The 27,530-nt window shown below is 49.6% G+C and overlaps 1 protein-coding gene across 2 annotated transcripts in view; it reads right to left on the bottom strand.

Annotated features, from left to right (window-relative positions):
- The window catches only part of LOC134911077 (DNA (cytosine-5)-methyltransferase 3A-like), a 104,340-nt gene that overhangs the window by 26,482 nt on the left and 50,328 nt on the right, over nt 1-27,530 (bottom strand). For both annotated transcript variants that reach the window (XM_063919460.1, XM_063919461.1), the window contains exons 8-10: nt 26,580-26,763; nt 26,339-26,423; nt 16,525-16,670 (exon numbers count right to left, since the gene is read on the bottom strand). In XM_063919460.1, the coding sequence (XP_063775530.1) occupies nt 16,525-16,670; nt 26,339-26,423; nt 26,580-26,763 (415 nt within the window). The remainder of the gene's footprint in view (nt 1-16,524; nt 16,671-26,338; nt 26,424-26,579; nt 26,764-27,530) is intronic.

The raw sequence follows: 27,530 nt of genomic DNA, 5'->3' as shown, positions 1-27,530 counted from the left end.
AACCCGAATTTGTTAACAATAACTATGTACAGTATTGCAGATAATCCGCACTTGGGATGGGCGCCCAGCATCCACTACGGACTCCGAGAAATAGAATTATCGGTAAGTAAATTCTTATTTTCTCTATCGTCCTAAGTGGATGCTGGGGTTCCTGAAAGGACCATGGGGATTATACCAAAGCTCCCAAACGGGCGGGAGAGTGCGGATGACTCTGCAGCACCGAATGAGAGAATACCAAGTCCTCTTTTGCCAGGGTATCAAATTTGTAGAATTTTACAAACGTGTTTTCCCCCGACCACGTAGCTGCTCGGCAGAATTGTAATGCCGAGACCCCTCGGGCAGCCGCCCAAGATGAGCCCACCTTCCTTGTGGAATGGGCCTTAACAGATTTAGGCTGTGGCAGGCCTGCCACAGAATGAGCAAGTTGAATTGTGTTACAAATCGAACGAGCAATCGTCTGCTTAGAAGCAGGGGCACCCAACTTGTTGGGTGCATATAGTATCAACAGCGAGTCAGATTTTCTGACTTCAGCCGTCCTTGAAATGTATATTTTTAAGGCTCTGACAACGTCCAACAACTTGGAGTCCTCCAAGTCGCCAGTGGCCGCAGGCACCACAATAGGTTGGTTCAGGTGAAACGCTGATACCACCTTAGGGAGAAAATGCGGACGAGTCCTCAGTTCTGCCCTATCCGAATGGAAGATTAGATAAGGGCTTTTATAAGATAAAGCCGCCAATTCAGATACTCTCCTGGCGGAAGCCAGGGCCAGTAACATAGTCACTTTCCATGTGAGATATTTAAAATCCACATTTTTCAATGGTTCAAACCAATGGGATTTGAGGAAATCTAAAACTACATTTAGATCCCACGGTGCCACCGGAGGCAACACAGGAGGCTGTATATGCAGTACTCCTTTAACAAAAGTCTGTACCTCAGGAACTGAGGCCAATTCTTTTTGGAAGAATATTGACAGGGCCGAAATTTGAACCTTAATAGATCTCAATTTGAGACCCATAGACAATCCTGATTGTAGGAAATGTAGGAAACGACCCAGTTGAAATTCCTCCGTCGGAACACTCCGATCCTCGCACCACGCGACATATTTTCGCCAAATGCGGTGATAATGTTTCGCGGTGACTTCCTTCCTTGCCTTAATCAAGGTAGGAATGACTTCTTCTGGAATGCCTTTCCCTTTTAGGATCTGGCGTTCAACCGCCATGCCGTCAAACGCAGCCGCGGTAAGTCTTGAAAGAGACAGGGACCCTGTTGTAGCAGGTCCCTTCTCAGAAGTAGAGGGCACGGGTCGTCCGTGACCAACTCTTGAAGTTCCGGGTACCAAGTCCTTCTTGGCCAATCCGGAGCCACTAGTATTGTTCTTACTCCTCTTCACCGTATAATCTTCAATACCTTTGGTATGAGAGGCAGAGGAGGAAACACATATACTGATTTGTACACCCAAGGTGTTACCAGTGCGTCCACAGCTATTGCCTGTGGATCTCTTGACCTGGCGCAATACTTGTCCAGTTTCTTGTTGAGGCGAGACGCCATCATGTCTACCATTGGTCTTTCCCAACAGTTTATTAGCATGTGGAAGACTTCTGGATGAAGACCCCACTCTCCCGGGTGAATATCGTGTCTGCTGAGGAAGTCTGCTTCCCAGTTGTCCACGCCCGGGAAGAACACTGCTGACAGTGCTATTACGTGATTTTCCGCCCAGCGAAGAATCTTGGCAGCTTCTGCCATTGCACTCCTGCTTCTTGTGCCGCCCTGTCTGTTTACATGGGCGACCGCCGTGATGTTGTCCGACTGAATCAACACCGGTTTTCCTTGCAGGAGTGGTTCCGCCTGGCTTAGAGCATTTTAGATTGCTCTTAGTACCAGAATGTTTATGTGAAGAGACTTTTCCAGGTTCGTCCATACCCCCTGGAAGTTTCTTCCTTGTGTGACTGCTCCCCAGCCTCTCAGGCTGGCGTCCGTGGTCACCAGGATCAAATCCTGTATGCCGAATCTGCGGCCCTCCAATAGATGAGCCTTTTGCAACCACCACAGAAGATATACCCTTGTCCTTGGCGACAGGGTTATTCGCAGGTGCATCTGAGGATGCGACCCTGACCATTTGTCCAACAGATCCCTTTGGAAAATTCTTGCATGGAATCTGCCGAATGGAATTGCTTCGTAAAAAGCCACCATTTTTCCCAGGACTCTTGTGCATTGATGTACAGACACCTTTCCTGGTTTTAGGAGGTTCCTGACAGGTCGGATAACTCCTTGGCTTTTTCCTCGGGAAGAAAAACCTTTTTCTGAACCGTGTCCAGAATCATCCCTAGGAACAGCAGACGTATCGTCGGAAAACAGCTGCGATTCTTGGAATATTTAGAATCCAGTCGTGCCGTCGAAGAACTACTTTAGATAGTGCTCTTCCGACCTCCAACTGTTCTCTGGAACTTGCCCTTTTTAGGTCGTGCAAGTAAGGGATAATTTAGATGCCTTTTTTCTTTGAAGAAACATCTTTTCGGCCATTACCTTGGTAAAAAGGCCCGGGGTGCCGTGGATAATTCAAACGGCATCGTCTGAAACTGATATTGACAGTTCTGTACCACGAACCAGAGGTACCCTTGATGAGAAGGACAAAATTTGGACATGGAGGTAATCCTTGATGTCCAGGGACACCATATAGTCCCCTTTTTTCCGGTTCGCTATCACTGCTCTGAGTGACTTTATCTCGATTTGAACCTTTTATGTAAGTGTTCAAAACATTTTAGATTTAGACTATGTGTCACCAAGCCGTCTGGCTTCAGTACCACCATATAGTGTGGAAAAATAATACCCTTTTCCTTGTCGTAGGAGGGGTACTTTGATTATCACCTGCTGGATATACAGCTTGTGAATTGTTTCCAATGCTGCCTCCCTGTCGGAGGGAGCCGTTGGTAAAGCAGACTTCAGGAACCTGCGAGGAGAAGATGTCTCGACTCTCCAATCTTTACCCCTGGGATAATACTCGTACGATCTAGGGGTCAACTTGCGAGTGATCCCACTGCGCCCTGAGACTCTTGAGACTACCCCCCCACCTTGAGTCCGCTTGCACGGCCCCAGCGTCATGCTGAGGACTTGGCAGACGCGGTGGAGGGCTTCTTTTCCTGGGAAAGGGCTGCCTGCTGCAGTCTACTTCCCTTACCTCTATGTCTGGGCAGATATGACTGGCCTTTTGCCTGCATGCCCTCATGGGAAAGGAAAGATTGAGGCTGAAAAGACGGTGTCTTTTTTAGCTGAGATGTAACTTGGGGTAAAAAAGGTTGGATTTCCCAGCTGTTGCTGTGGTCCCCAGGTCCGATGGACCGACCCCCAAATAACTCCTTCCCTTTATACAGCAATACTTCCATCTGCCGTATGGGATCTGTATCACCTGACCACTGTCGTGTCCCTGACATCTTCTGGGAGATATGGACAACGCACTTATCTTGATGCCAGAGAGCAAATATCCCTCTGTGCATCTCACATACATATATATAGAATGCATCCTATTAAATGCTCTACATGAATAAAATATTTTCAGTCAGGGAATCCGACCAAGCCAACCCAGCACTGCATCTCCAGGCTGATGGCGATCGCTGGTCGCAGTATAACCACCGTATGTGTGTATATACTTTTTAGGATATTTTTCCAGCTTCCTATCAGCTGGCTCCTTGAGGGCGGCCGTATCTGGAGACGGTAACGCCACTTGATAAGCGTGTGAGCGCCTTATCACCCTAAGGGGTGTTTCCCAACGTTGGCGGGAAAGGGTATAACGCCAATATTTGCTATCGGGGTAACCCTACGCATCCTCACACACTTCATTTTATTTTATCTGATTCAGGAAAAACTACAGGTAGTTTTTTCACTCCCACATAATACCCTTTCTTGTGGTACTTGTAGTATCAGAAACACGTAACACCTCCTTCATTGCCCTTAACGTGTGGCCCTAATGAGAAATACGTTTGTTTATTCACCGTCGACACTGTATTCAGTGTCCGTGTCTGTGTCTGTGTCGACCGACTGAGGTAAATGGGCGTTTTTAAAACCCCTGACGGTGTTTCTGAGACGCCTGGACCGGTCCTAATAGATTGTCGGCCGTCTCATGTCGTCAACCGACCTTGCAGCGTGTTGACATTCTCACGTAATTCTCTAAATAAGCCATCCATTCCGGTGTCGACTCCCTAGAGAGTGACATCACCATTACAGGCAATTTCTCCGCCTCCTCACCAACATCGTCCTCATACATGTCGACACACACGTACCGACACATAGCACACACACCGGGAATGCTCTGACAGAGGACAGGACCCACTAGCCCTTTGGGGAGACAGAGGGAGAGTCTGCCAGCACACACCAAAAACGCTATAATCATATAGGGACAACCTTATATAAGTGTTTCTCCCTTATAGCATCTTTTATATATATACAATATCGCCAAAATCAGTGCCCCCCCTCTCTGTTTTAACCCTGTTTCTGTAGTGCAGTGCAGGGGAGAGCCTGGGAGCCTTCTCTCCAGCTTTTCTGTGAGAGAAAATGGCGCTGTGTGCTGAGGAGATAGGCCCCGCCCCTTTTCCGGCGGGCTCGTCTCCCGCTATTTTTGAAGTTAGGCAGGGGTTAAATATCTCCATATAGCCTCTGTGGGCTATATGTGAGGTATTTTTTGCCTCTAATAAGGTTTTTATTTGCCTCTCAGAGCGCCCCCCCCAGCGCTCTGCACCCTCAGTGACTGTTGTGTGAAGTGTGCTGAGAGGAAAATGGCGCACAGCTGCAGTGCTGTGCGCTACCTTTATGAAGACTCAGGAGTCTTCAGCCGCCGATTTTGGACCTCTTCTCTCTTCAGCGTCTGCAAGGGGGCCGGCGGCGCGGCTCCGGTGACCATCCAGGCTGTACCTGTGATCGTCCCTCTGGAGCTAGTGTCCAGTAGCCAAGCAGCAAATCCACTCTGCACGCAGGTGAGTTCACTACTTCTCCCCTAAGTCCCTCGTTGCAGTGATCCTGTTGCCAGCAGGACTCACTGTAAAGTAAAAAACCTAAGCTAAACTTTCTCTAAGCAGCTCTTTAGGAGAGCCACCTAGATTGCACCCTTCTCGTTCGGGCACAAAATCTAACTGGAGTCTGGAGGAGGGTCATGGGGGGAGGAGCCAGTGCACACCACCTGATCTGGTAAAAGCTTTACTTTTTTGTGCCCTGTCTCCTGCGGAGCCGCTATTCCCCATGGTCCTTTCAGGAACCCCAGCATCCACTTAGGACGATAGAGAAATATAAGCAGCAGCTATAAGGGGAAAAACACTCTATATAGTGATATCCCTGTATATATAAAGCGCTCTGGTGTGTGCTGGCATACTCTCCCTCTGTCTCCCCAAAGGGCTAGTGGGGTCCTGTCCTCTATCAGAGCATTCCCTGTGTGTGTGCTGTGTGTCGGTACGGCTGTGTCGACATGTATGAAGAGGAAAATGATGTGGAGGGGGAGCAATTGCCTGTAGTGGAGATGTCACCCCCTAGGGAGTCGACACCTGAGTGGCTGAGCTTATAGAAGGAATTACGTGACAGTGTCAGCTCTTTACACAAGAAGTTTGATGACATGGGACAGCCGGCTACTCAGCTTGTGCCTGTCAAGGCGTCTCAAAGGCCATCAGGGGCTCTAAAACGCCCGCTATCACAGATGGCAGATACTGACGCCGACACGGATACTGACTCCAGTGTCGACGATGAAGAGACGAATGTAGGGCCACACGTTACATGTAGGGCCACACGTTACATGATTGAGGCAATGAAAAATGTTTTACACATTTCTGATAGTACAAGTACCGTTAAAAAGGGTATTATGTTTGGTGAGAAAAAACTACCTGTAGTTTTTCCTGCATCTGAGGAATTAAATGAAGTGTGTGATGAAGCGTGGGTTTCCCCCGATAAAAAACTGATAATTCCTAAAAGGTTATTGGCAACATACCCTTTCCCGCCAGAGGATAGGGCACGTTGGGAAACACCCCCTAGGGTGGATAAAGCGCTCACACGCTTGTCTAAACAGGTGGCACTACCGTCTCCGGATACGGCCGCCCTTAAGGATCCTGCTGACAGAAAGCAGGAGAATATCCTAAAATGTATATACACTCACACTGGTGTGATACTGCGACCAGAAATCGCCTCAGCCTGGATGTGCAGTGCTGGGGTGGCTTGGTCTGATTCCCTGACTGAAAATATTGATACCCTGGATAGGGACAATATATTACTGACTATAGAGCATTTAAAAGATGCATTTTTATACATGCGTGATGCACAGAGGGATATTTGCCGACTGGCATCAAGAGTAAGTGCGCTGTCCATATCCGCCAGAAGAGGGTTATGGACGCGGCAGTGGTCAGGTGATGCCGATTCTAAAAGGCATATTGAAGTATTGCCTTATAAAGGGGAGGAGTTATTTGGGGTAGGTCTATCAGACCTGGTGTCCACGGCAACTGCTGGGAAATCCACATTTTTACCCCAGGTAGCCTCTCAACATAAGAAGACGCCATATTATCAGGCGCAGTCCTTTCGGCCCCATAAGGGCAAGCGGGCAAAAGGCTCCTCATTTCTGCCCCATGGCAGAGGGAGAGGAAAAAGGCTGCAGCAAACAGCCAGTTCCCGGGAACAGAAGTCCTCTCCCGCTTCTGCCAAGTCCTCAGCATGACGCTGGGGCTCTACAAGCGGACTCAGGTACGGTAGGGGCCCGTCTCAAGAATTTCAGCGCACAGTGGGCTCACTCACAAGTGGACCCCTGGATCCTTCAGGTAGTATCTCAGGGGTACAAATTGGAATTCGAGACGTCTCCCCCTCGCCGTTTCCTAAAGTCTGCCTTACCAACAACTCCCTCCGACAGGGAGGCGGTATTAGAAGCCATTCACAAGCTGTATTCCCAGCAGGTGATAATCAAGGTACCCCTCCTGCAACAGGGAAAGGGGTATTATTCCACGCTGTTTGTGGTACCGAAGCCGGACGGCTCGGTGAGACCCATTTTAAATCTAAAATCTTTGAACACTTACATACGGAGGTTCAAATTCAAGATGGAGTCACTCAGAGCGGTGATCGCGAACCTGGAAGAAGGGGATTATATGGTGTCTCTGGACATCAAGGATGCTTACCTCCATGTCCCAATTTACCCTTCTCACCAAGGGTACCTCAGGTTTGTGGTACAGAACTGCCACTATCAGTTTCAGACGCTGCCGTTTGGATTGTCCACGGCACCCCGGGTCTTTACCAAAGTAATGGCCGAAATGATGATACTCCTTCGAAGGAAAGGAGTTTTAATTATCCCTTACTTGGACGATCTCCTGATAAGGGCAAGATCCAGGGAACAGTTGGTAGTCGGGGTAGCACTATCTCAAGTAGTGTTGCGGCAGCACGGTTGGATTCTCAATATTCCAAAATCACAGCTGATCCCGACGACACGTCTTCTATTCCTAGGGATGATCCTGGACACAGTCCAGAAAAAGGTGTTTCTCCCGGAAGAGAAAGCCAGGGAGTTATCCGAGCTAGTCAGGAACCTCCTAAAACCAGGCCAAGTATCAGTGCATCAATGCACAAGGGTCCTGGGAAAAATGGTAGCTTCCTACGAAGCAATCCCATTCGGCAGATTCCACGCAAGGACTTTCCAGTGGTACCTGCTGGACAAATGGTCCGGATCGCATCTTCAGATGCATCAGCGGATAACCCTGTCCCCAAGGACAAGGGTGTCCCTCCTGTGGTGGTTGCAGAGTGCTCATCTTCCAGAGGGCCGCAGACTCGGCATTCAGGACTGGGTCCTGGTGACCACAGATGCCAGCCTGCGAGGCTGGGGAGCAGTCACACAGGGAAGAAATTTCCAGGGCTTGTGGGCAAGCCTGAAGACATCACTTCACATAAATATCCTGGAGCTAAGGGCCATTTACAATGCCCTAAGCCAAGCAAGACCTCTGCTTCAAGGTCAGCCGGTGCTGATCCAGTCAGACAACATCACGGCAGTCACCCACGTAAACAGACAGGGCGGCACAAGAAGCAGGAGGGCAATGGCAGAAGCTGCAAGGATTCTCCGCTGGGCGGAAAATCATGTGATAGCACTGTCAGCAGTGTTCATTCCGGGAGTGGACAACTGGGAAGCGGACTTCCTCAGCAGGCACGACCTCCACCCGGGAGAGTGGGGACTTCACCCAGAAGTCTTCCACATGATTGTAGACCGTTGGGAAAAACCAAAGGTGGACATGATGGCGTCCCGCCTCAACAAAAAACTGGACAGATATTGCGCCAGGTCAAGGGACCCTCAAGCAATAGCTGTGGACGCTCTGGTAACACCGTGGGTGTACCAGTCAGTGTATGTGTTCCCTCCTCTGCCTCTCATACCCAAGGTGCTGAGAATTATACGGCGGAGAGGAGTAAGAACTATTCTCGTGGCTCCGGATTGGCCAAGAAGGACTTGGTACCCGGAACTTCAAGAAATGCTCACAGAGGACCCGTGGCCTCTACCTCTGAGAAGGGACCTGCTCCAGCAGGGACCCTGTCTGTTCCAAGACTTACCACGGCTGCGTTTGACGGCATGGCGGTTGAACGCCGGATCCTAAAGGAAAAAGGCATTCCAGACGAAGTCATCCCTACTTTGATAAAAGCCAGAAAGGATGTAACCGCAAAGCATTATCACCGCATCTGGCGGAAATATGTTGCGTGGTGCGAGGCCAAAAAGGCCCCTACGGAGGAATTTCAATTGGGTCGATTCCTGCATTTCCTGCAAGCAGGAGTGTCGATGGGCCTAAAATTGGGATCCATTAAGGTCCAGATTTCGGCCCTGTCGATTTTCTTTCAAAGAGAACTGGCTTCAGTGCCTGAAGTCCAGACGTTTGTTAAGGGAGTGCTGCATATACAGCCTCCTTTTGTTTCTCCAGTGGCACCCTGGGATCTGAATGTTGTTTTGGGTTTCCTAAAATCACATTGGTTTGAACCACTCAACACTGTGGACTTAAAATATCTCACATGGAAAGTGGTCATGCTGTTGGCCCTGGCTTCGGCCAGGCGTGTGTCAGAATTGGCGGCTTTATCCTGTAAAAGCCCTTACCTGATTTTTCATGCGGACAGGGCAGAATTGAGGACTCGTCCTCAATTTCTCCCTAAGGTGGTTTCAGCGTTTCACCTGAACCAGCCTATTGTGGTACCTGCGGCTACTAGGGACTTGGAGGACTCCAAGTTGCTGGACGTTGTCAGGGCCCTGAAAATATATGTTTCCAGGACGGCTGGAGTCAGAAAATCTGACTCGCTATTTATCCTGTACGCACCCAACAAGCTGGGTGCTCCTGCTTCTAAGCAGACTATTGCTCGCTGGATTTGTAGTACAATTCAGCTTGCACATTCTGTGGCAGGCCTGCCACAGCCAATATCTGTAAAAGCCCACTCCACAAGGAAGGTGGGCTCATCTTGGGCGGCTGCCCGAGGGGTCTCGGCTTTACAACTTTGCCAAGCTGCTACTTGGTCGGGGTCAAATACCTTTGTAAAATTTTACAAAGTTGACAGCCTGGCTGAGGAGGACCTTGAGTTTTCTCATTCGGTGCTGCAAAGTCATCTGCACTCTCCCGCCCGTTTGGGAGCTTTGGTATAATCCCCATGGTCCTTACGGAGTTCCCAGCATCCACTAGGACGTCAGAGAAAATAAGAATTTACTTACCGATAATTCTATTTCTCGTAGTCCGTAGTGGATGCTGGGCGCCCATCCCTAGTGCGGATTGTCTGCAATACTTGTATATAGTTATTGTTAACTAAATCGGGTTATTGTTGTTGTGAGCCATCTATCCAGAGGCTCCTCTGTTATCATGCTGTTAACTGGGTTCAGATCACAGGTTGTACGGTGTGATTGGTGTGGCTGGTATGAGTCTTACCCGGGATTCATAAATCCTTCCTTATTGTGTACGCTCGTCCGAGCACAGTGTCCTAACTGAGGCTTGGAGGAGGATCATAGGGGGAGGAGCCAGTGCACACCAGGTAGTCCTAAAGCTTTTCTTTTGTGCCCAGTCTCCTGCGGAGCCGCTATTCCCCATGGTCCTTACGGAGTTCCCAGCATCCACTACGGACTACGAGAAATAGAATTATCGATAAGTAAATTCTTATTTTCTCGTAGTCCGTAGAGGATGCTGGGGTCCACATTAGTACCATGGGGTATAGACGGGTCAACCAGGAGCCATTGGCACTTTAAGAGTTTGAGAGTGTAGGCTGGCTCCTCCCTCTATACCCCTCCTACCAGACTCAGTCTAGAAACTGTGCCCGAGGAGACGGACATCTTCGAGAGAAGGACTTAACACAGATAGTGGTGAGATTCATACCAGCTCACACATACAAGGCACGTCAAGCCAACTAGCTTGAACTACTCAGCAATAGCTGAAACATTACTTACCCAAGTAACAATGCAGTACTCAACTAAAACGAAGTTGTACTGAACCAAATAACATTTGTAGGAAAACGAAACGCTGGGCGGGCGCCCAGCATCCTCTACAGACTACGAGAAAAGGATTTACCGGTTGGTACCAAAATCCTATTTTCTCTTACGTCCTAGAGGATGCTGGTGTCCACATTAGTACCCTGGGGATGTACCAAAGCTACCAGAATGGGAGGGAGAGTGCGGAGGCTCCTGCAGAACTGATTGACTGAACATCAGATCATCAGAGGTATCGAACTTGTAAAACTTTGCAAATGTGTTCGACCCAGACCAAGTTGCAGCTCGACAAAGTTGCACTTCCGGGACACCGCGGGCAGCCGCCCAGGAAGACCCCACCTTACGAGTAGAGTGGGCCTTAACAGATTTTGACCACGGCAATCCTGCCATAGAATAAGCGTGCTGGACAGTGAACATAAATTAGCGAGAGATCGTCTGCTTAGAAGCAGGACACCCAATTTTTTGGGGATCATATAGGACAGAGAGTCCGACTTTCTGTGACGAGAAGTTCTCTTCACATATATTTTCAGAGCCCTTACGACATCTAAGGACTTTGATGTAATTGAGGAGTCAGTAGCCACTGGCACCACAAAAGGTTGGTTGATATGAAATGCCGACACAACCTTTGGAAGAAACTGCTGACGAGTCTGAAGCTCAGCTCTATCTTCATGGATAATCAAGTAAGGGCTTTTACTGGATAAAGCCCCCAGCTCGGACACACGTCTAGCAGAAGCTAAGGCCAACAAAGTGACCGCCTTCCATGTTACGTTGTCCGACTGCACTTGAATGGCCCGATTTCTCAGAAGAGGGGCTGCCTGAAGAAGACCGTTGTAGACGGCTCTTAGTTCCAGGATGTTGATGGGCAGTCCTTGAGTGACTGCTCCCCAGCCCTGAAGGCTCGTATTCGTGGTTAGAAGGATCCAGCCCTGAATCCCAAACCTGCACCTTGGCCTTTGGCGACAGACGAATTCTCTGGTGCATGTGGAGGTGAGATCCCGACCACTTGTCCAGGAGATCCAGATGGAAAGTCAGAGCATGGAACCTCCCATACTGGAGAGCCTCGTAAGAGGCCACCATCTTTCTCAATAGGCGAATGCATTGATGAACCGACACCCGCTTCAAGACATCCCGGACCATGGCCTGTATCATCAACGCCTTTTCCTGTGGAAGAAACACCCGCTGCACTTCCGTATCTAGGTTCATTCCCAGAAATGACAATCTCTCGGTTGGTTCCAAATGTGACTTTGGAAAGTTCAGAATCCAACCGTGACTCTGGAGCAGTCGCGTTGTGAGAACAATGGACTGCAGCAGCTTCTTGTTGGACGATGCCTTTATCAGGAGATCGTCCAGATATGGAATGATGTTCACACCCTGCTTGCGGAGGAGTATCATAATTTCCGCCATCACCTTGGTAAACACCCTCGGTGCTGTGGAGAGGCCGAACAGCAGGGCCTGGAACTGAAAATGACAGTCCAGCAATGCGAAACGGAGATAAGCCTGATGTGGCAGCCAGATCGGGATGTGAAGGTACGTATCCTTAATATCCAGTGACACCAGGAATTCCCCCTCTTCCAAACCTGATATCACCGCCCTGAGAGACTCCATCTTGAACTTGAACTCCTTTAGAAAGGCTTTCAATGATTTTAGGTTCAGAATGGGCCTGACCGACCATCCGGTTTCGGTACCACGAAAAGGTTCGAATAGTAACCTTTGTTCAGCATGTGAGGTGGTACTGGCACAATGACCTGTGCCTCTACCAGCTTCTGGACAGCGTCTTGAAGTACTGTGCTGTCCTCCAACAGAGTTGGTAAGCCTGACTTAAAAAAGTGATGAGGAGGGAGACTTTAAAATTCCAGCCTGTATCTCTGAGACACAATATCTACTACCCAGAGATCCAGGCCGGACGATACCCAGACATGACTGAAATGTCTGAGTCTCGCTCCCACTGGCCCCACCACCGGGACGTGCAGTCCATCGTCATGCCGAGGACTTTGGGGCACCCGAAGCAGGCTTTTGTTCCTGGGAACCTGCAGCGGCAGGTTTGTTGGATTTAACCCAACCTCCCCTAAAGAAGGTATTGGATGTTCTGGCCTTTCTAAGCTTGATAGGCCGAAAGGACTGCGGTGCAGCTGAAGAGAAGGATTTCTTCGGAGCAAGTGCTGCTGAGGGAAGAAACAGAGACTTACCCGCTGTAGTGGTGGATATCCACGCGTCTAGAGCTTCCCCAAAGAGAGCCTGACCTGTATAGGGTAGCGACTCCACACTTCTTCTGGATTCCACGTCAGCCGACCACTGGCGCAGCCATAGCCCCCAACGAGCTGAACAGACATGGAAGAAATTCCCGCAGCCATGGAACCAAGGGGGTATATTTACTAAGATTCGTAATTGTCAGGATTTGGTGGGAGATTAAACACGAATGACATCGATAGTGTGAATTTGCAACTTTTTGGGTTTTTTTACGTCTCATTTACTATGCTGTTGTATTCTGCATTTTCGTTTTTTCCGATGTCGATGTCATTCATAATGTCGGGTAGTGTTTTACGTGAGTGATTAGTAAAACACTGCCTGACAAAACAAAATGAATCCCGGCCGGATCTGTGAGATCCGTGCAGGGCTTCATTGTGTATATTATGAGAAGTGCAGAAAGTGTTAAAAAAAATAAAAAAAATGCGTGGGGTTCCCCTTTCTAAGCATAACCAGCCTCGGGCTCTTTGAGCTGGTCCTGGTTGTAAAAATACAGGGAAAAAATGGTGTAGGGTTCCCCCATATTTAAACAACCAGCACCGGGCACTGCGTCCGGTCCTGGTGCAAAAAATACGAGGGACAAAAAAACGTAGGGGTCCCTTTTATTTTTAACACCAGCACCGGGCTCCACTAGTTAGAGAGATAATGCCACAGCTGGGGGACACTTTTATATTGGTCCATGCGGCCCTGGAATTAAATCACCAACTAGTCACCCCTGGCCGGGGTACTCTGGAGGAGTGGGGACCCCTTAAATCAAGGGGTCCCCCCCTCCTCCAGGCACCCAAGGGCCAGGGGTGAAGCCCGAGGCTGTCCACCCATCCGTGGGGCAGTGGATGGGAGGCTGATAGCCTTTTGTGTAAAAAGAAAGAATATTGTTTTTTTGTAGCAGAACTACAAGTCCTAGCAAGCCTCTCCCGCAAGTTGGTACTTGGAGAACCACAAGTACCAGCATGTGGGGGGGGAAATGGGCCCGCTGGTACCTGTAGTTCTACTACAAAAAAATGCTCAAATAAAAACACATCACAGACACCGTGACAGTAACACTTTAATGTACATACATGCACACTTACATACAAACTTACTATGTTGACCCGAAGCACTCGGTCCCCTTGTCCAGCAGAATCCAGGGGTACCTGTAAATAAAATTATACTTACAAAGAATCCGGTGTAGATCGGTCCTCTTCTTAAAAGTTATAATCCACGTACTTGGCAAAAAAACAAACCGCTCACCCGACCCATGAACTGAAAGGGAATCCATGTTTACATATGGATCCCCTTTCCCCAAATGTCGGGACCTTCTGTGACTCCTGTCAAAGAGGGTCCCTTCAGCCAATCAGGGAGCGCCATGTCATGGCACTCTCCTGATTGGCTGTGCGCGCCTGCACTGTCAGTCAAGCGGGGCACTGTGGATACAATGTAGCGCCCGAGGCTGGTTATGCTTAGGAGGGGGGACCCCACGCAATTTGTTTTATGTTTTATAACCCTTTCACACCCCTTCCCACAGATAAGCATGCACGGATCTCACTGACCCGTGCATGCCTATCAGAATACGGGGGTAAAAAAGCAGGTCTATTTGAAAACTGCTATTTTTTACGATTTGTACTTTTTCACGGCAGTGTTTGGCTATTGCCGGCAGTGATTGTGAATACGAATTATTATTGAATTACCGAGTTGTATAAAATAACAGGCGTGTTTGACCGATGATGTATTCAATCGTCTTTTTTAACTCTGCCTTCAAAAAAAATACGAATGCCCTCATCACTGCCGAGATTTGAGTTTAGTAAATTCCAGAGTTGACACTTTGAACAAAAAACACAAAATCTGTCAAAATCGGGAGCTTAGTAAATATACCCCCAGGTCTTTCATGGATTCTACCATAAAACCTGCAGAATCATGTACGTTGCGTAAATATAATGCAACGTCATCCCTATCCATCGCATCCCAATCCTCAAGCAAGGTGGCCGACCACCTCACTATTGTTTTTGCAATCCATGCACTAGCAATAGTGGGACGTAATATGGCCCCAGTGTACATTGATTTAAGCGTGTTATCAATCTTTCTATCAGCCGGCTCCTTTAAGGCGGTAGATCCCGGCACAGGTAAAACCACCTTCTTTGAGAGTCTGGATATAGAGGCGTCAACAATCTGAGGGTTTTCCCACTTTTTCCTATCCTCCTCAGGGAAAGGAAAAGCCACCAGAATCCTCTTAGGGATCTGGGACATTTTCTCAGGGTTTACCCATGCTTTCTCAAATATAGCATTCAACTCCTTTGACGCAGGGAAGGTTAGCGAGGCTTTCTTATTTTCAGTGAAAAAAGTCTCCTCAACCTGCTCAGGTGTTGTATCATTAACATTCAACACATCACTGATAGCCTCTATCAACAACTGCACCCCCCTTGCAAGAGATGCGGACCCCCGCAACAAATCCCCATCACCATCCGTAGTGTCAGAATCGGTATCCGTGCCGTCTTGTGTGACATGCACAAGCGCACGTTTACTGCCATAGAGCTCTGTAATACCTGGGTTGCAGATTCCTTACTAGCAACCCTGTCAGAAATCTGAGAAATACAAGTTTTGATAGAGGAAAACCACTCTGGTTCCCATGCTGGTATCTGTGCTAAACCAGTGCTATCCTGATTACATGGAATGGGATCATCCTGGGAGGATAAATCCTCTGCAGCATATGACACAGTGTCCCCGGACATAGCTAAAGGAGACCACCAAACACTCCACACACACAGGTGAGGGCAGACAGTTCCCCCCCAAGAAAGGCAAGAGAGAGACAGAGATCGGAGCCAACCCACACACAGCGCTTTCAGCAAAGGGAGACCCCTTGTCAGCGCTGGCTGTGCACCTTAATAGTAGTCACAGTCGTTTTACAGCCTCCCCCCCCCCTTCCCGTCTACAACCCCCTGGTACCGTGTACAGATAGCTGGAGTCGCTGTGGAGGGACCTGATCTTCCATCCAGCGCTGTGCAGGCAGGAAAATGGCGCTGGAACGCTGCTGGGTCCGCTCTGAGAAGCTCCGCCCCCTTAATGGCGCTGTCTTCCCGCTCTTCAAATTTTATACTGGACTGAGGAAACTTGCTGGCTGAGATCCGCGGACCCCGACAGACTTGTGGACAAGTGTGGGGGTAAGCGCTGGCCCGGGGCGCCCCTCACAGCCTGTGGACCATCCCAGGAGCGCAGTTAGTACTTCGCTCCCTCCCAGTTGACGCCATCTTCACACTGGCCCCCCCGCTTGCTAGGGGGTCGGTGTCTCACTAACCACTCTTCAGCTCTGTAAAGGGTTGGCGGCATGCTGCTGGGGCGAGTGGTCCCCCGTGGCAGAGAATGATCAGACCCCTCTGGAGCTCAGTGTCCAGTCAGCGGAGACAGTGGCTCAGACCCCGCAGGGTGGACACTGCTCCCCCCCCCCCTCCTCAGTCCCTCGCTGCAGGGAGGATGTTGCCAGCAGCCTCCTGTAAAGAAATAAACTCTAAAAATAAACTTTACTAGAAAAGCTCTGTAGAGCTCCCCTAGCTGTGACCGGCTCCAGCGGGCACATTTTCTAAACTGAGTCTGGTAGGAGGGTCATAGAGGGAGGAGCCAGCCCACACTCTCAAACTCTTAAAGTGCCAATGGCTCCTGGTGGACCCGTCTATACCCCATGGTACTAATGTGGACCGCAGCATCCTCTAGGACGTAAGAGAAATTATAACATTAAGGACCCACTAACATGCCAATCAGGCGGCTCCATCGGACGCTGTGTGCGCTGTCATATAAAAGCATTGGACTAATGTTCCCTCCACAGAGCGAGCCGCGCCACTGTCCCTGACTGATTGCAAGCTCTGTGGATTACTCACCTGTCTGCGGGTGATGAACTGCACGTCGCCCACATACTCTATATCTCCAGGATGCCGTACCATTCCCACTGCTATGGCGTCCTCACACACCTCCGAGGCCACGTACCGCTCTACCTGGATGCCCAGTTTCTTTAGCACCAATAAACCTTCAGATAGAATAAGGACACGGTTATATAGACAATGACACTGCTAGTCCTGGGGGTCCTGGGGTGGGGGTGTATTCATTATTATATTCTCATATACAGTAAGAAGTGGGGGGGTCCCTTGTACCCTGCTGTGGTGGGAAAGAGGACAGGAGCGACAATATTACCTGCTATTATACACAAGATTCCACCATATAATAATATATAACATATCCTTATATGTGGTGAGTAGTGATGTCATCGCTAAGACTTGTGTCACATGACATACAGGGAAAGTGTTCCGTGGTGGAATGTAAGAATCAGGGAGGGGTAAACACACCTGGATATGAGGATCAGCTGGTAAAATACACGGTTCCATTGTGTACAGTATATCATTGGGAACAATGTACCACTTTACTGTGACACAAGAATATATTACAAGTCACCTCGCAGACCCACATCCTGCATAATAACACTTGTCGTGAGGCCATCAGGAGCTAATGGGTTGCAGCACTCGGCAGTGACTCCTTATGTCCCACGCTGCGAGGGTAACACTACCCCATATAACCTACTCTCAGTCCTCTGCCATATGTCCTTGTGTCTCACTGACTCTCCCAGTGTCCCTACTCTAGTACTGTACTAATATTTATTATATAATCACCAGAGCTTAGTGCTATCTACTGACACCACCTACTCCTACCCAGAGCTTCCTACTATCTACTGACACCACCTACTCCTACCCAGAGCTTCCTACTATCTACTGACACCACCTACTCCTACCCAGAGCTTCCTACTATCTACTGACACCACCTACTCCTACCCAGAGCTTCTTACTATCTACTGACACCACCTACTCCTACCCAGAGCTTCCTACTATCTACTGATACCACTTACTCCTACCCAGAGCTTCCTACTATCTACTGACACCATCTACTCCTACGCAGAGCTTCCTAATATCTACTGACACCACCTACTCCTACCCAGAGCTTCCTACTGTCTACTGACACCACCTACTCCTACCCAGAGCTTCCTACTATCTACTGACACCACCTACTCCTACCCAGAGCTTCCTACTGTCTACCGACACCACCTACTCCTACCCAGAGCTTCCTACTGTCTACTGACACCACCTACTCCTACCCAGAGCTTCCTACTGTCTACTGACACCACCTACTCCTACCCAGAGCTTCCTACTATCTACTGACACCACCTACTCCTACCCAGAGCTTCCTACTATCTACTGACACCACCTACTCCTACCCAGAGCTTCCTACTATCTACTGACACCACCTACTCCTACCCAGAGCTTCCTACTGTCTACTGAAACCACCTACTCCTACCCAGAGCTTCCTACTATCTACTGATACCACTTACTCCTACCCAGAGCTTCCTACTATCTACTGACACCATCTACTCCTACGCAGAGCTTCCTAATATCTACTGACACCACCTACTCCTACCCAGAGCTTCCTACTGTCTACTGACACCACCTACTCCTACCCAGAGCTTCCTACTATCTACTGACACCACCTACTCCTACCCAGAGCTTCCTACTGTCTACCGACACCACCTACTCCTACCCAGAGCTTCCTACTGTCTACTGACACCACCTACTACTACCCAGAGCTTCCTACTGTCTACTGACACCACCTACTCCTACCCAGAGCTTCCTACTATCTACTGACACCACCTACTCCTACCCAGAGCATCCTACTATCTACTGACACCACCTACTCCTACCCAGAGCTTCCTACTATCCACTGACAGCACCTACTCCTACCCAGAGCTTCCTGCTATCTACTGACACCACCTACTCCTAACCAGAGCTTCCTACTATCTACTGACACCACCTACTCCTACCCAGAGCTCCCTACTATCTACTGACACTGGCACCAGCTACTCATACCCAGAGCTCCCTAACATCTACTAACATCAGCACCACCTACTCATACCCAGAGCTCCATGCTATTTACTGACACAACCTACTCCTACCCAGAGCTTCCTCCTATCTACCGACATCGGCACCACCTACTCATACCCAGAGCTCCATACTATCTACTGACACCACCTACTCCTACCCAGAGCTCCCTACTATCTACTGACACCCCCAGAGCTTCCTACTCCTACCAAGAACTCCCTACTATCTACTGACAGCCCCAGAGCTTCCTACTCCTACCCAGAGCTCCCACTATCTACTGACACCCCCAGAGCTTCCTACTATCTACTGACACCACCTACTCCTACCCAGAACTCCCTACTATCTACTGACACTGGCACCACCTACTCCTACCCAGAGCTTCCTACTGTCTACCGACACCACCTACTCCTACCCAGAGCTTCCTACTGTCTACTGACACCACCTACTCCTACCCAGAGCTTCCTACTGTCTACTGACACCACCTACTCCTACCCAGAGCTTCCTACTATCTACTGACACCACCTACTCCTACCCAGAGCTTCCTACTATCTACTGACACCACCTACTCCTACCCAGAGCTTCCTACTATCTACTGACACCACCTACTCCTACCCAGAGCTTCCTACTGTCTACTGAAACCACCTACTCCTACCCAGAGCTTCCTACTATCTACTGATACCACTTACTCCTACCCAGAGCTTCCTACTATCTACTGACACCATCTACTCCTACGCAGAGCTTCCTAATATCTACTGACACCACCTACTCCTACCCAGAGCTTCCTACTGTCTACTGACACCACCTACTCCTACCCAGAGCTTCCTACTATCTACTGACACCACCTACTCCTACCCAGAGCTTCCTACTGTCTACCGACACCACCTACTCCTACCCAGAGCTTCCTACTGTCTACTGACACCACCTACTCCTACCCAGAGCTTCCTACTGTCTACTGACACCACCTACTCCTACCCAGAGCTTCCTACTATCTACTGACACCACCTACTCCTACCCAGAGCATCCTACTATCTACTGACACCACCTACTCCTACCCAGAGCTTCCTACTATCCACTGACAGCACCTACTCCTACCCAGAGCTTCCTGCTATCTACTGACACCACCTACTCCTAACCAGAGCTTCCTACTATCTACTGACACTGGCACCAGCTACTCATACCCAGAGCTCCCTAACATCTACTAACATCAGCACCACCTACTCATACCCAGAGCTCCATGCTATTTACTGACACAACCTACTCCTACCCAGAGCTTCCTCCTATCTACCGACATCGGCACCAACTACTCATACCCAGAGCTCCATACTATCTACTGACACCACCTACTCCTACCCAGAGCTTCCTGCTATCTACTGACACCACCTACTCCTAACCAGAGCTTCCTGCTATCTACTGACACCACCTACTCCTACCCAGAGCTCCCTACTATCTACTGACACTGGCACCAGCTACTCATACCCAGAGCTCCCTAACATCTACTAACATCAGCACCACCTACTCATACCCAGAGCTCCATGCTATTTACTGACACAACCTACTCCTACCCAGAGCTTCCTCCTATCTACCGACATCGGCACCACCTACTCATACCCAGAGCTCCATACTATCTACTGACACCACCTACTCCTACCCAGAGCTCCCTACTATCTACTGACACCCCCAGAGCTTCCTACTCCTACCAAGAACTCCCTACTATCTACTGACAGCCCCAGAGCTTCCTACTCCTACCCAGAGCTCCCACTATCTACTGACACCCCCAGAGCTTCCTACTATCTACTGACACCACCTACTCCTACCCAGAACTCCCTACTATCTACTGACACTGGCACCACCTACTCATACCCAGAGCTCCCTAACATCTACTGACACTGGCACCACCCACTCCTGCCCGGGGCTTCCTATCATCTACTGACACGACCTACTCCTACGCAGAGCTTCCTACTATCTACTGACACCACCTACTCCTACCCAGAGCTCCCTACTATCTACTGACACCACCTACTCCTACCCAGAGCTCCCTACTATCTACTGACACTGGCACCACCTACTCATACCCAGAGCTCCCTAACATCTACTGAAACTGGCACCACCCACTCCTGCCTGGGGCTTCTTACCATCTACTAAAACGACCTACTCCTACCCAGAGCTTCCTACTATCTACTGACACCACCTACTCCTACGCAGAGCTTCCTACTATCTACTGACACCACCTACTCCTACCCAGAGCTCCCTACTATCTACTGACACCACCTACTCCTACCCAGAGCTTCCTACTATCTACCAACACCGGCACCACCTACTTAAACCCAGAGCTCCATACTAGGACACCAGCAACACCTACTCCTACCCAGAGCTCCCTACTATCTACTGACAATGGCATCACCAACCCTACCCGGAGCTTCCTACTATCTACTGACACTGGCATCTCCTACTCGTACCTCGTGCTTCCTACTATTTACTGACACTGGCACCTCCTACTCATACCCAGAGCTCCCTACTATCTACTGACACCAGCACTGCCTACTCCTACCCAGCACTCCCTAATATCTACTGACACCGGCATCACCAACGCCTACCTAGAGCTTCCTACTACCTACTGACACAGGCATATCCTACTCATACCCAGTGCTTCCTACTATTTACTGACACTGGCACCGCCTACTCATACCAAGAGCTCCCTACTACCTACTGACACCACCTACTCCTACCCAGAGCTCCCTACTATCTACCGATACCGGCACCACCTACTCATACCCAGAGCTCCCTAATATCTATTGACACCAGCACCACCTACTCCTTCCCAGAGCTCCCTACTTTTTACTTAGACCACCTATTCCTACCCAAAGCTTCCTACTATCTACCGATACCGGCACCACCTACTCATACCCAGAGCTCCCTACTATCTATTGACACCAGCACCACCTACTCCTACCCAGAGCTTCCTACCGTCTACTGACACTGGCACCACTTACTCATCTACTGACACTGCCATCACCCACTCCTACCCAGAGCTTCCTACCATCTACTGACACCGGCATCACATACTCCTACAGAGAGCTTTCTACTATCTACTGAGACTGGGACCACCTACTCCTACCCGGAGGTCCCTACTATTTAGTGACACCGGAACCACCTACTCCTACCCAGAGCTTCCTACAATCTACTGACACCACCTACTCCTACCCCGACATCCCTACTATTTACTGACACCACCTACTCCTACCCAGAGCTTCCTACTATCTACTGACACCACCTACTCTTACCCAGAGGACCCTACTATCTACTGACACCACCTACTCCTACCCCGACCTGCCTACTATCTACTGACACCACCTACTCCTACCCAGAGCTCCCTACTATCTACTGACACCCCCTATTCCTACCCCGACCTGCCTACTATCTACTGACATGACCTACTCCTACCCAGAGCTCCATACTATCTACTGACACCACCTACTCCTACCCAGAGCTCCCTACTATCTACTGACACCCCCAGAGCTTCCTACTCCTACCCAGAACTCCCTACTATCTACTGACACCCCCAGAGCTTCCTACTCCTACCCAGAGCTCCCACTATCTACTGACACCCCCAGAGCTTCCTACCCAGAGCTCCCTACTATCTACTGAAACCACCTACTCCTATCCAGAGCTTCCTACTATCTACTGACACCACCTACTTCTACCCAGAGCTCCCTACTATCTACTGACACTGGCACCACCCACTCCTGCCCAGGGCTTCCTACCATCTACTGACACGACCTACTCCTACCCAGAGCTTCCTACTATCTACTGACACCACCTACTCATACCCAGAGCTTCCTATTATCTACTGACACCACCTACTCCTACCCAGAGCTCCCTACTATCTACTGACACCACCTACTCCTACCCCGACCTCCCTACTATCTACTGACACCACCTACTCCTACCCAGTGCTTCCTACTATCTACTGACACCACCTACTCATACCCAGAGCTCACTACTATCTACTGACACCACTTACTCCTACCCAGAGGAACCTACTATCTACTGACACCACCTACTCCTACCCCGACCTGCCTACTATCTACTGACACCACCTACTCCTACCCAGAGCTCCCTACTATCTACTGACCCCACCTATTCCTACCCCGACCTGCCTACTATCTACTGACACCACCTACTCCTACCCAGAGCTCCATACTATCTACTGACACCACCTACTCCTACCCAGAGCTCCCTACTATATACTGACACCCCCAGAGCTTCCTACTACTACCCAGAACTCCCTACTATCTACTGACACCCCAGAGCTTCCTACTCCTACCAAGAGCTCCCACTATCTACTGACACCCCCAGAGCTTCCTACCCAGAGCTCCCTACTATCTATTGAAACCACCTACTCCTACCCAGAGCTTCCTACTATCTACTGACACCACCTACTCCTACCCAGAGCTCCCTACTATCTACTGACACTGGCACCACCTACTCATACATAGAGCTCCTTAACATCTACTGACACTGGCACCACCCACTCCTGCCCAGGGCTTCCTACCATCTACTGACACGACCTACTCCTACTTAGAGCTTCCTAACATCTACTGACACCACCTACTCATATCCAGAGCTTCCTATTATCTACTGACACCACCTACTCCTACCCAGAGCTCCCTACTATCTACTGATACCACCTACTCCTACCCAGAGCTTCCTACTATCTACCGACACCGACACCACCTACTCAAACCCAGAGCTCCCTAACATCTACTGACACTGGCACCACCCACTCCTGCCCGGGGCTTCCTACCATCTACTGACACCACCTACTCCTACCCAGAGCTTCCTACTATCTACTGACACCACCTACTCATACCCAGAGCTTCCTACTATCTACTGAAACCACCTACTCCTATCCAGAGCTCCCTACTATCTACTGACACCACCTACTTCTACCCAGAGTTCCTACTATCTACTGACACTGGCACCACCTACTCATACCCAGAGCTCCCTAACATCTACTGACACTGGCACCACCCCACTCTTGCCCGGGGCTTCCTACCATCTACTGACACGACCTACTCCTACCCAGAGCTTCCTACTATCTACTGACACCACCTACTCATACCCAGAGCTTCCTACTATCTACTGACACCACCTACTCCTACCCAGAGCTCCCTACTATCTACTGACACCACCTACACCTAGCCAGAGCTTCCTACTATCTACCGACACTGGCACCACCTACTCAAACCCAGAGCTCCATACTAGGACACCAGCAACACCTACTCCTACCCAGAGCTCCCTACTATCTACTGACAATGGCATCACCAAATCCTACCCGGAGCTTCCTACTATCTACCGACACCGTCATCTCCTACTCGTACCTCGTGCTTCCTACTATTTACTGACACTGGCACCTCCTACTCATACCCAGAGCTCCCTACTATCTACTGACACCAGCACCGCCTACTCCTACCCAGCACTCCCTAATATCTACTGACACCGGCATCACCAACTGCTACCTAGAGCTTCCTACTAGCTACTGACACAGGCATATCCTACTCATACCCAGTGCTTCCTACTATTTACTGACACTGGCACCTCCTACTCATACCAAGAGCTCCCTACTATCTACTGACACCATCTACTCCTACCCAGAGCTTCCTACTATCTACCGATACCGGCACCACCTACTCATATCCAGTGCTCCCTACTATCTACTGACACCAGCACCACCTACTCCTACCCAGAGCTCCCTACTTTTTACTGACACCACCTACTTCTACCCAGAGCTTCCTACTACCGATACCGGCACCACCTACTCATACCCAGAGCTCCCTACTATCTATTGACACCAGCACCACCTACTCCTACCCAGAGCTTCCTACCGTCTACTGACACTGGCACCACTTACCCATCTACTGACACTGGCATCACCCACTCCTACTCAGAGCTTCCTACCATCTACTGACACCGGCATCACATACTCCTACACAGAGCTTTCTACTATCTACTGAGACTGGGACCACCTACTCCTACCCGGAGGTCCCTACTATTTAGTGACACCGGAACCACCTACTCCTACCCAGAGCTTCCTACAATCTACTGACACCACCTACTCCTACCCCGACCTCCCTACTATCTACTGACACCACCTACTCCTACCCAGAGCTTCCTACTATCTACTGACACCACCTACTCTTACCCAGAGCTCACTACTATCTACTGACACCACTTACTCCTACCCAGAGGATCCTACTATCTACTGACACCACCTACTCCTACCCCGACCTGCCTACTATCTACTGACACCACCTACTCCTACCCAGAGCTTCCTGCTATCTACTGACATCACCTACTCCTACCCAGAGCTTTCTACTATCTACTGACACCGACACCACCTACTCATACCCAGAGCTTCCTACTATCTACTGACACCAGCACCAGCTACTCCTACCCAGAGCTTCCTACCATCTACCGCCACCGCCTAACCATATCCAGAGCTTCCTACTGTCTACTGACAATGGCACTTCCTACTCATACCCAGAGCTCCCTATTATCTACCGCCACCGACACCACCTATTCATATCCAGAGCTTCCTACTATCTACTAACACTGGCACCTCCTACTCATACAGGGAGCTTCTTGCTATCTTCTGACACCAGCACCATCTATTCATATCCAGAGCTTCCTACTATCTACTGACACTGGCACCTCCTACTCATACCCAGTGCTTCCTTCTATCTACTAACACCGGTACCACCTACTCATACCCAGAGCTTCCTACTATCTACTAACACTGGTACCTCAAACTCATACCTCCCTACTATCTACTGACACTGGCACCTCATACTCATACCTCCCTACTATCTACTGACACTGGCACCTCACACTCATACCCAGAGCTCCCTACTATCTACTGACACTGGCACCTCCTACTCATACCCAGAGCTTCCTATTATCTACTGACACTGGCACCTCCTACTCATACCCAGAGCTCCCTACTATCTACTTACACTGGCACCTCATACTCATACCCAGAGCTCCCTACTATCTACTGACACTGGCACCTCCTACTCATACCCAGAGCTTCCTACTATCTACTGACACTGGCACCTCCTACTCATACCCAGAGCTTCCTACTATCTACTGACAGCGGCACCTCCTAATCATAGCCAGAGCTCCCTACTATCTACTGACACTGGCACCTCCTACTCATACCCAGAGCTTCCTATTATCTACTGACACTGGCACCTCCTACTCATACCCAGAGCTTCCTACTATCTACTGACAGTGGCACCTCAAACTCATACCTCCCTACTATCTACTGACACTGGCACCTCCTACTCATACCCAGAGCTTCCTACTATCTACTGACACTAGCACCTCATACTCATACCTCCCTACTATCTACTGACACTGGCACCTCATACTCATACCCAGAGCTTCCTACTATCTTCCTACTGTGTACGTACTGAGGGCAATGCAGTAAGAGCAGGAAGTACTGTGCTGAGATCAATGTGCTACAGAAGTTACCCCTGTCCATAGAGTCACTGTATCTGATAACTGAGAAGCAGACACTGTGAATAATATGGCAACGCTTGTTAGTCAGTATGGGCACCTGTGAGAGTCTCGGGCACTGCACTCTATTAGCGGAATGTGAAAGCTCAGAGTGCACTGAGAATATCTATCACATCTAGCAGGGCAGTCAGAGATGTAACAGTAAGCTCTGATGGCAAAGTCACTAAATGCGTCAGGTAACAGAGTGTCAGCTCACCTGTCGCAATGCCATCAAACAGAGACAGCACTCGGATTGGCTTCCTTTCCACAGCTGGGATTGGGGGGTAGAGCGCTGGAGGGTCCTGTGACACAAAAGTGATCAGATTGGACACAGGGGCCTGAGCGTTAGACACATCCCTGCTCCCCTCAGTGTCCCCATCCCAGCCATGTAGGTGTACTCTATACTCCAGTGTGCACAGTGCAGTACCTACGTTACGCCAGCCTCCTTGGTTACTCACATAGTCCAGGTCATGGTGGTTGGATAAGAGAGCCTGGAGGTGGGTGGGCCAATTGTCCCGTCTCTGTAGCAGTCCCCTGACCCCATTCTGGTCGCACATGACGCAGTTCCAGGGGTCTTCCTGTATAGCTGACTTGGCCGCCCCTGGCCCCACCAACAAGTCCACACATTCCACACAGAAACACCTGGCAGAGAACCGGGAGTGGGAGAGAAAGGGTTACTGTCCTATGTCTATATGCTGTGTAGGTGTAGACATATATAGACATGACACACGGCTATTGTAGAACACTGTGATGCCTCCCCTGTATCACTGTACAATATGTCTGTGATGAACCATGAGAGGAAGGGCCAGAGAGACTCACTGTATGATGCTTCATCAGAGACTAACTGTACAATGCTTCATCAGAGACTCACTGTACAATGCTCCATCAGAGACTCACTGTACGAAGCTCCATCAGAGACTCACTGTACGATGCTTCATCAGAGACTCACTGTACGAAGCTCCATCAGAGACTCACTGTACGATGCTTCATCAGAGATTCACTGTACGATGCTTCATCAGAGACTAACTGTACAATGCTTCATCAGAGACTCACTGTACAATGCTTCATCAGAGACTAACTGTACAATGCTTCATCAGAGACTCACTGTACAATGCTCCATCAGAGACTCACTGTACGATGCTCCATCAGAGACTCACTGTACGAAGCTCCATCAGAGACTCACTGTACGAAGCTCCATCAGAGACTCACTGTACGAAGCTCCATCAGAGACTCACTGCACGATGCTTCATCAGAGACTAACTGTACAATGCTTCATCAGAGACTCACTGTACAATGCTCCATCAGAGACTCACTGTACGATGCTTCATCAGAGACTCACTGTACGAAGCTCCATCAGAGACTCACTGTACGATGCTTCATCAGAGATTCACTGTACAATGCATCATCAG

Source organism: Pseudophryne corroboree, chromosome 4 (assembly GCF_028390025.1).
Source record: "Pseudophryne corroboree isolate aPseCor3 chromosome 4, aPseCor3.hap2, whole genome shotgun sequence".
Taxonomy (NCBI): Eukaryota; Metazoa; Chordata; class Amphibia; order Anura; family Myobatrachidae; genus Pseudophryne; species Pseudophryne corroboree.
This window is presented reverse-complemented; position numbering and strand designations above follow the sequence as displayed.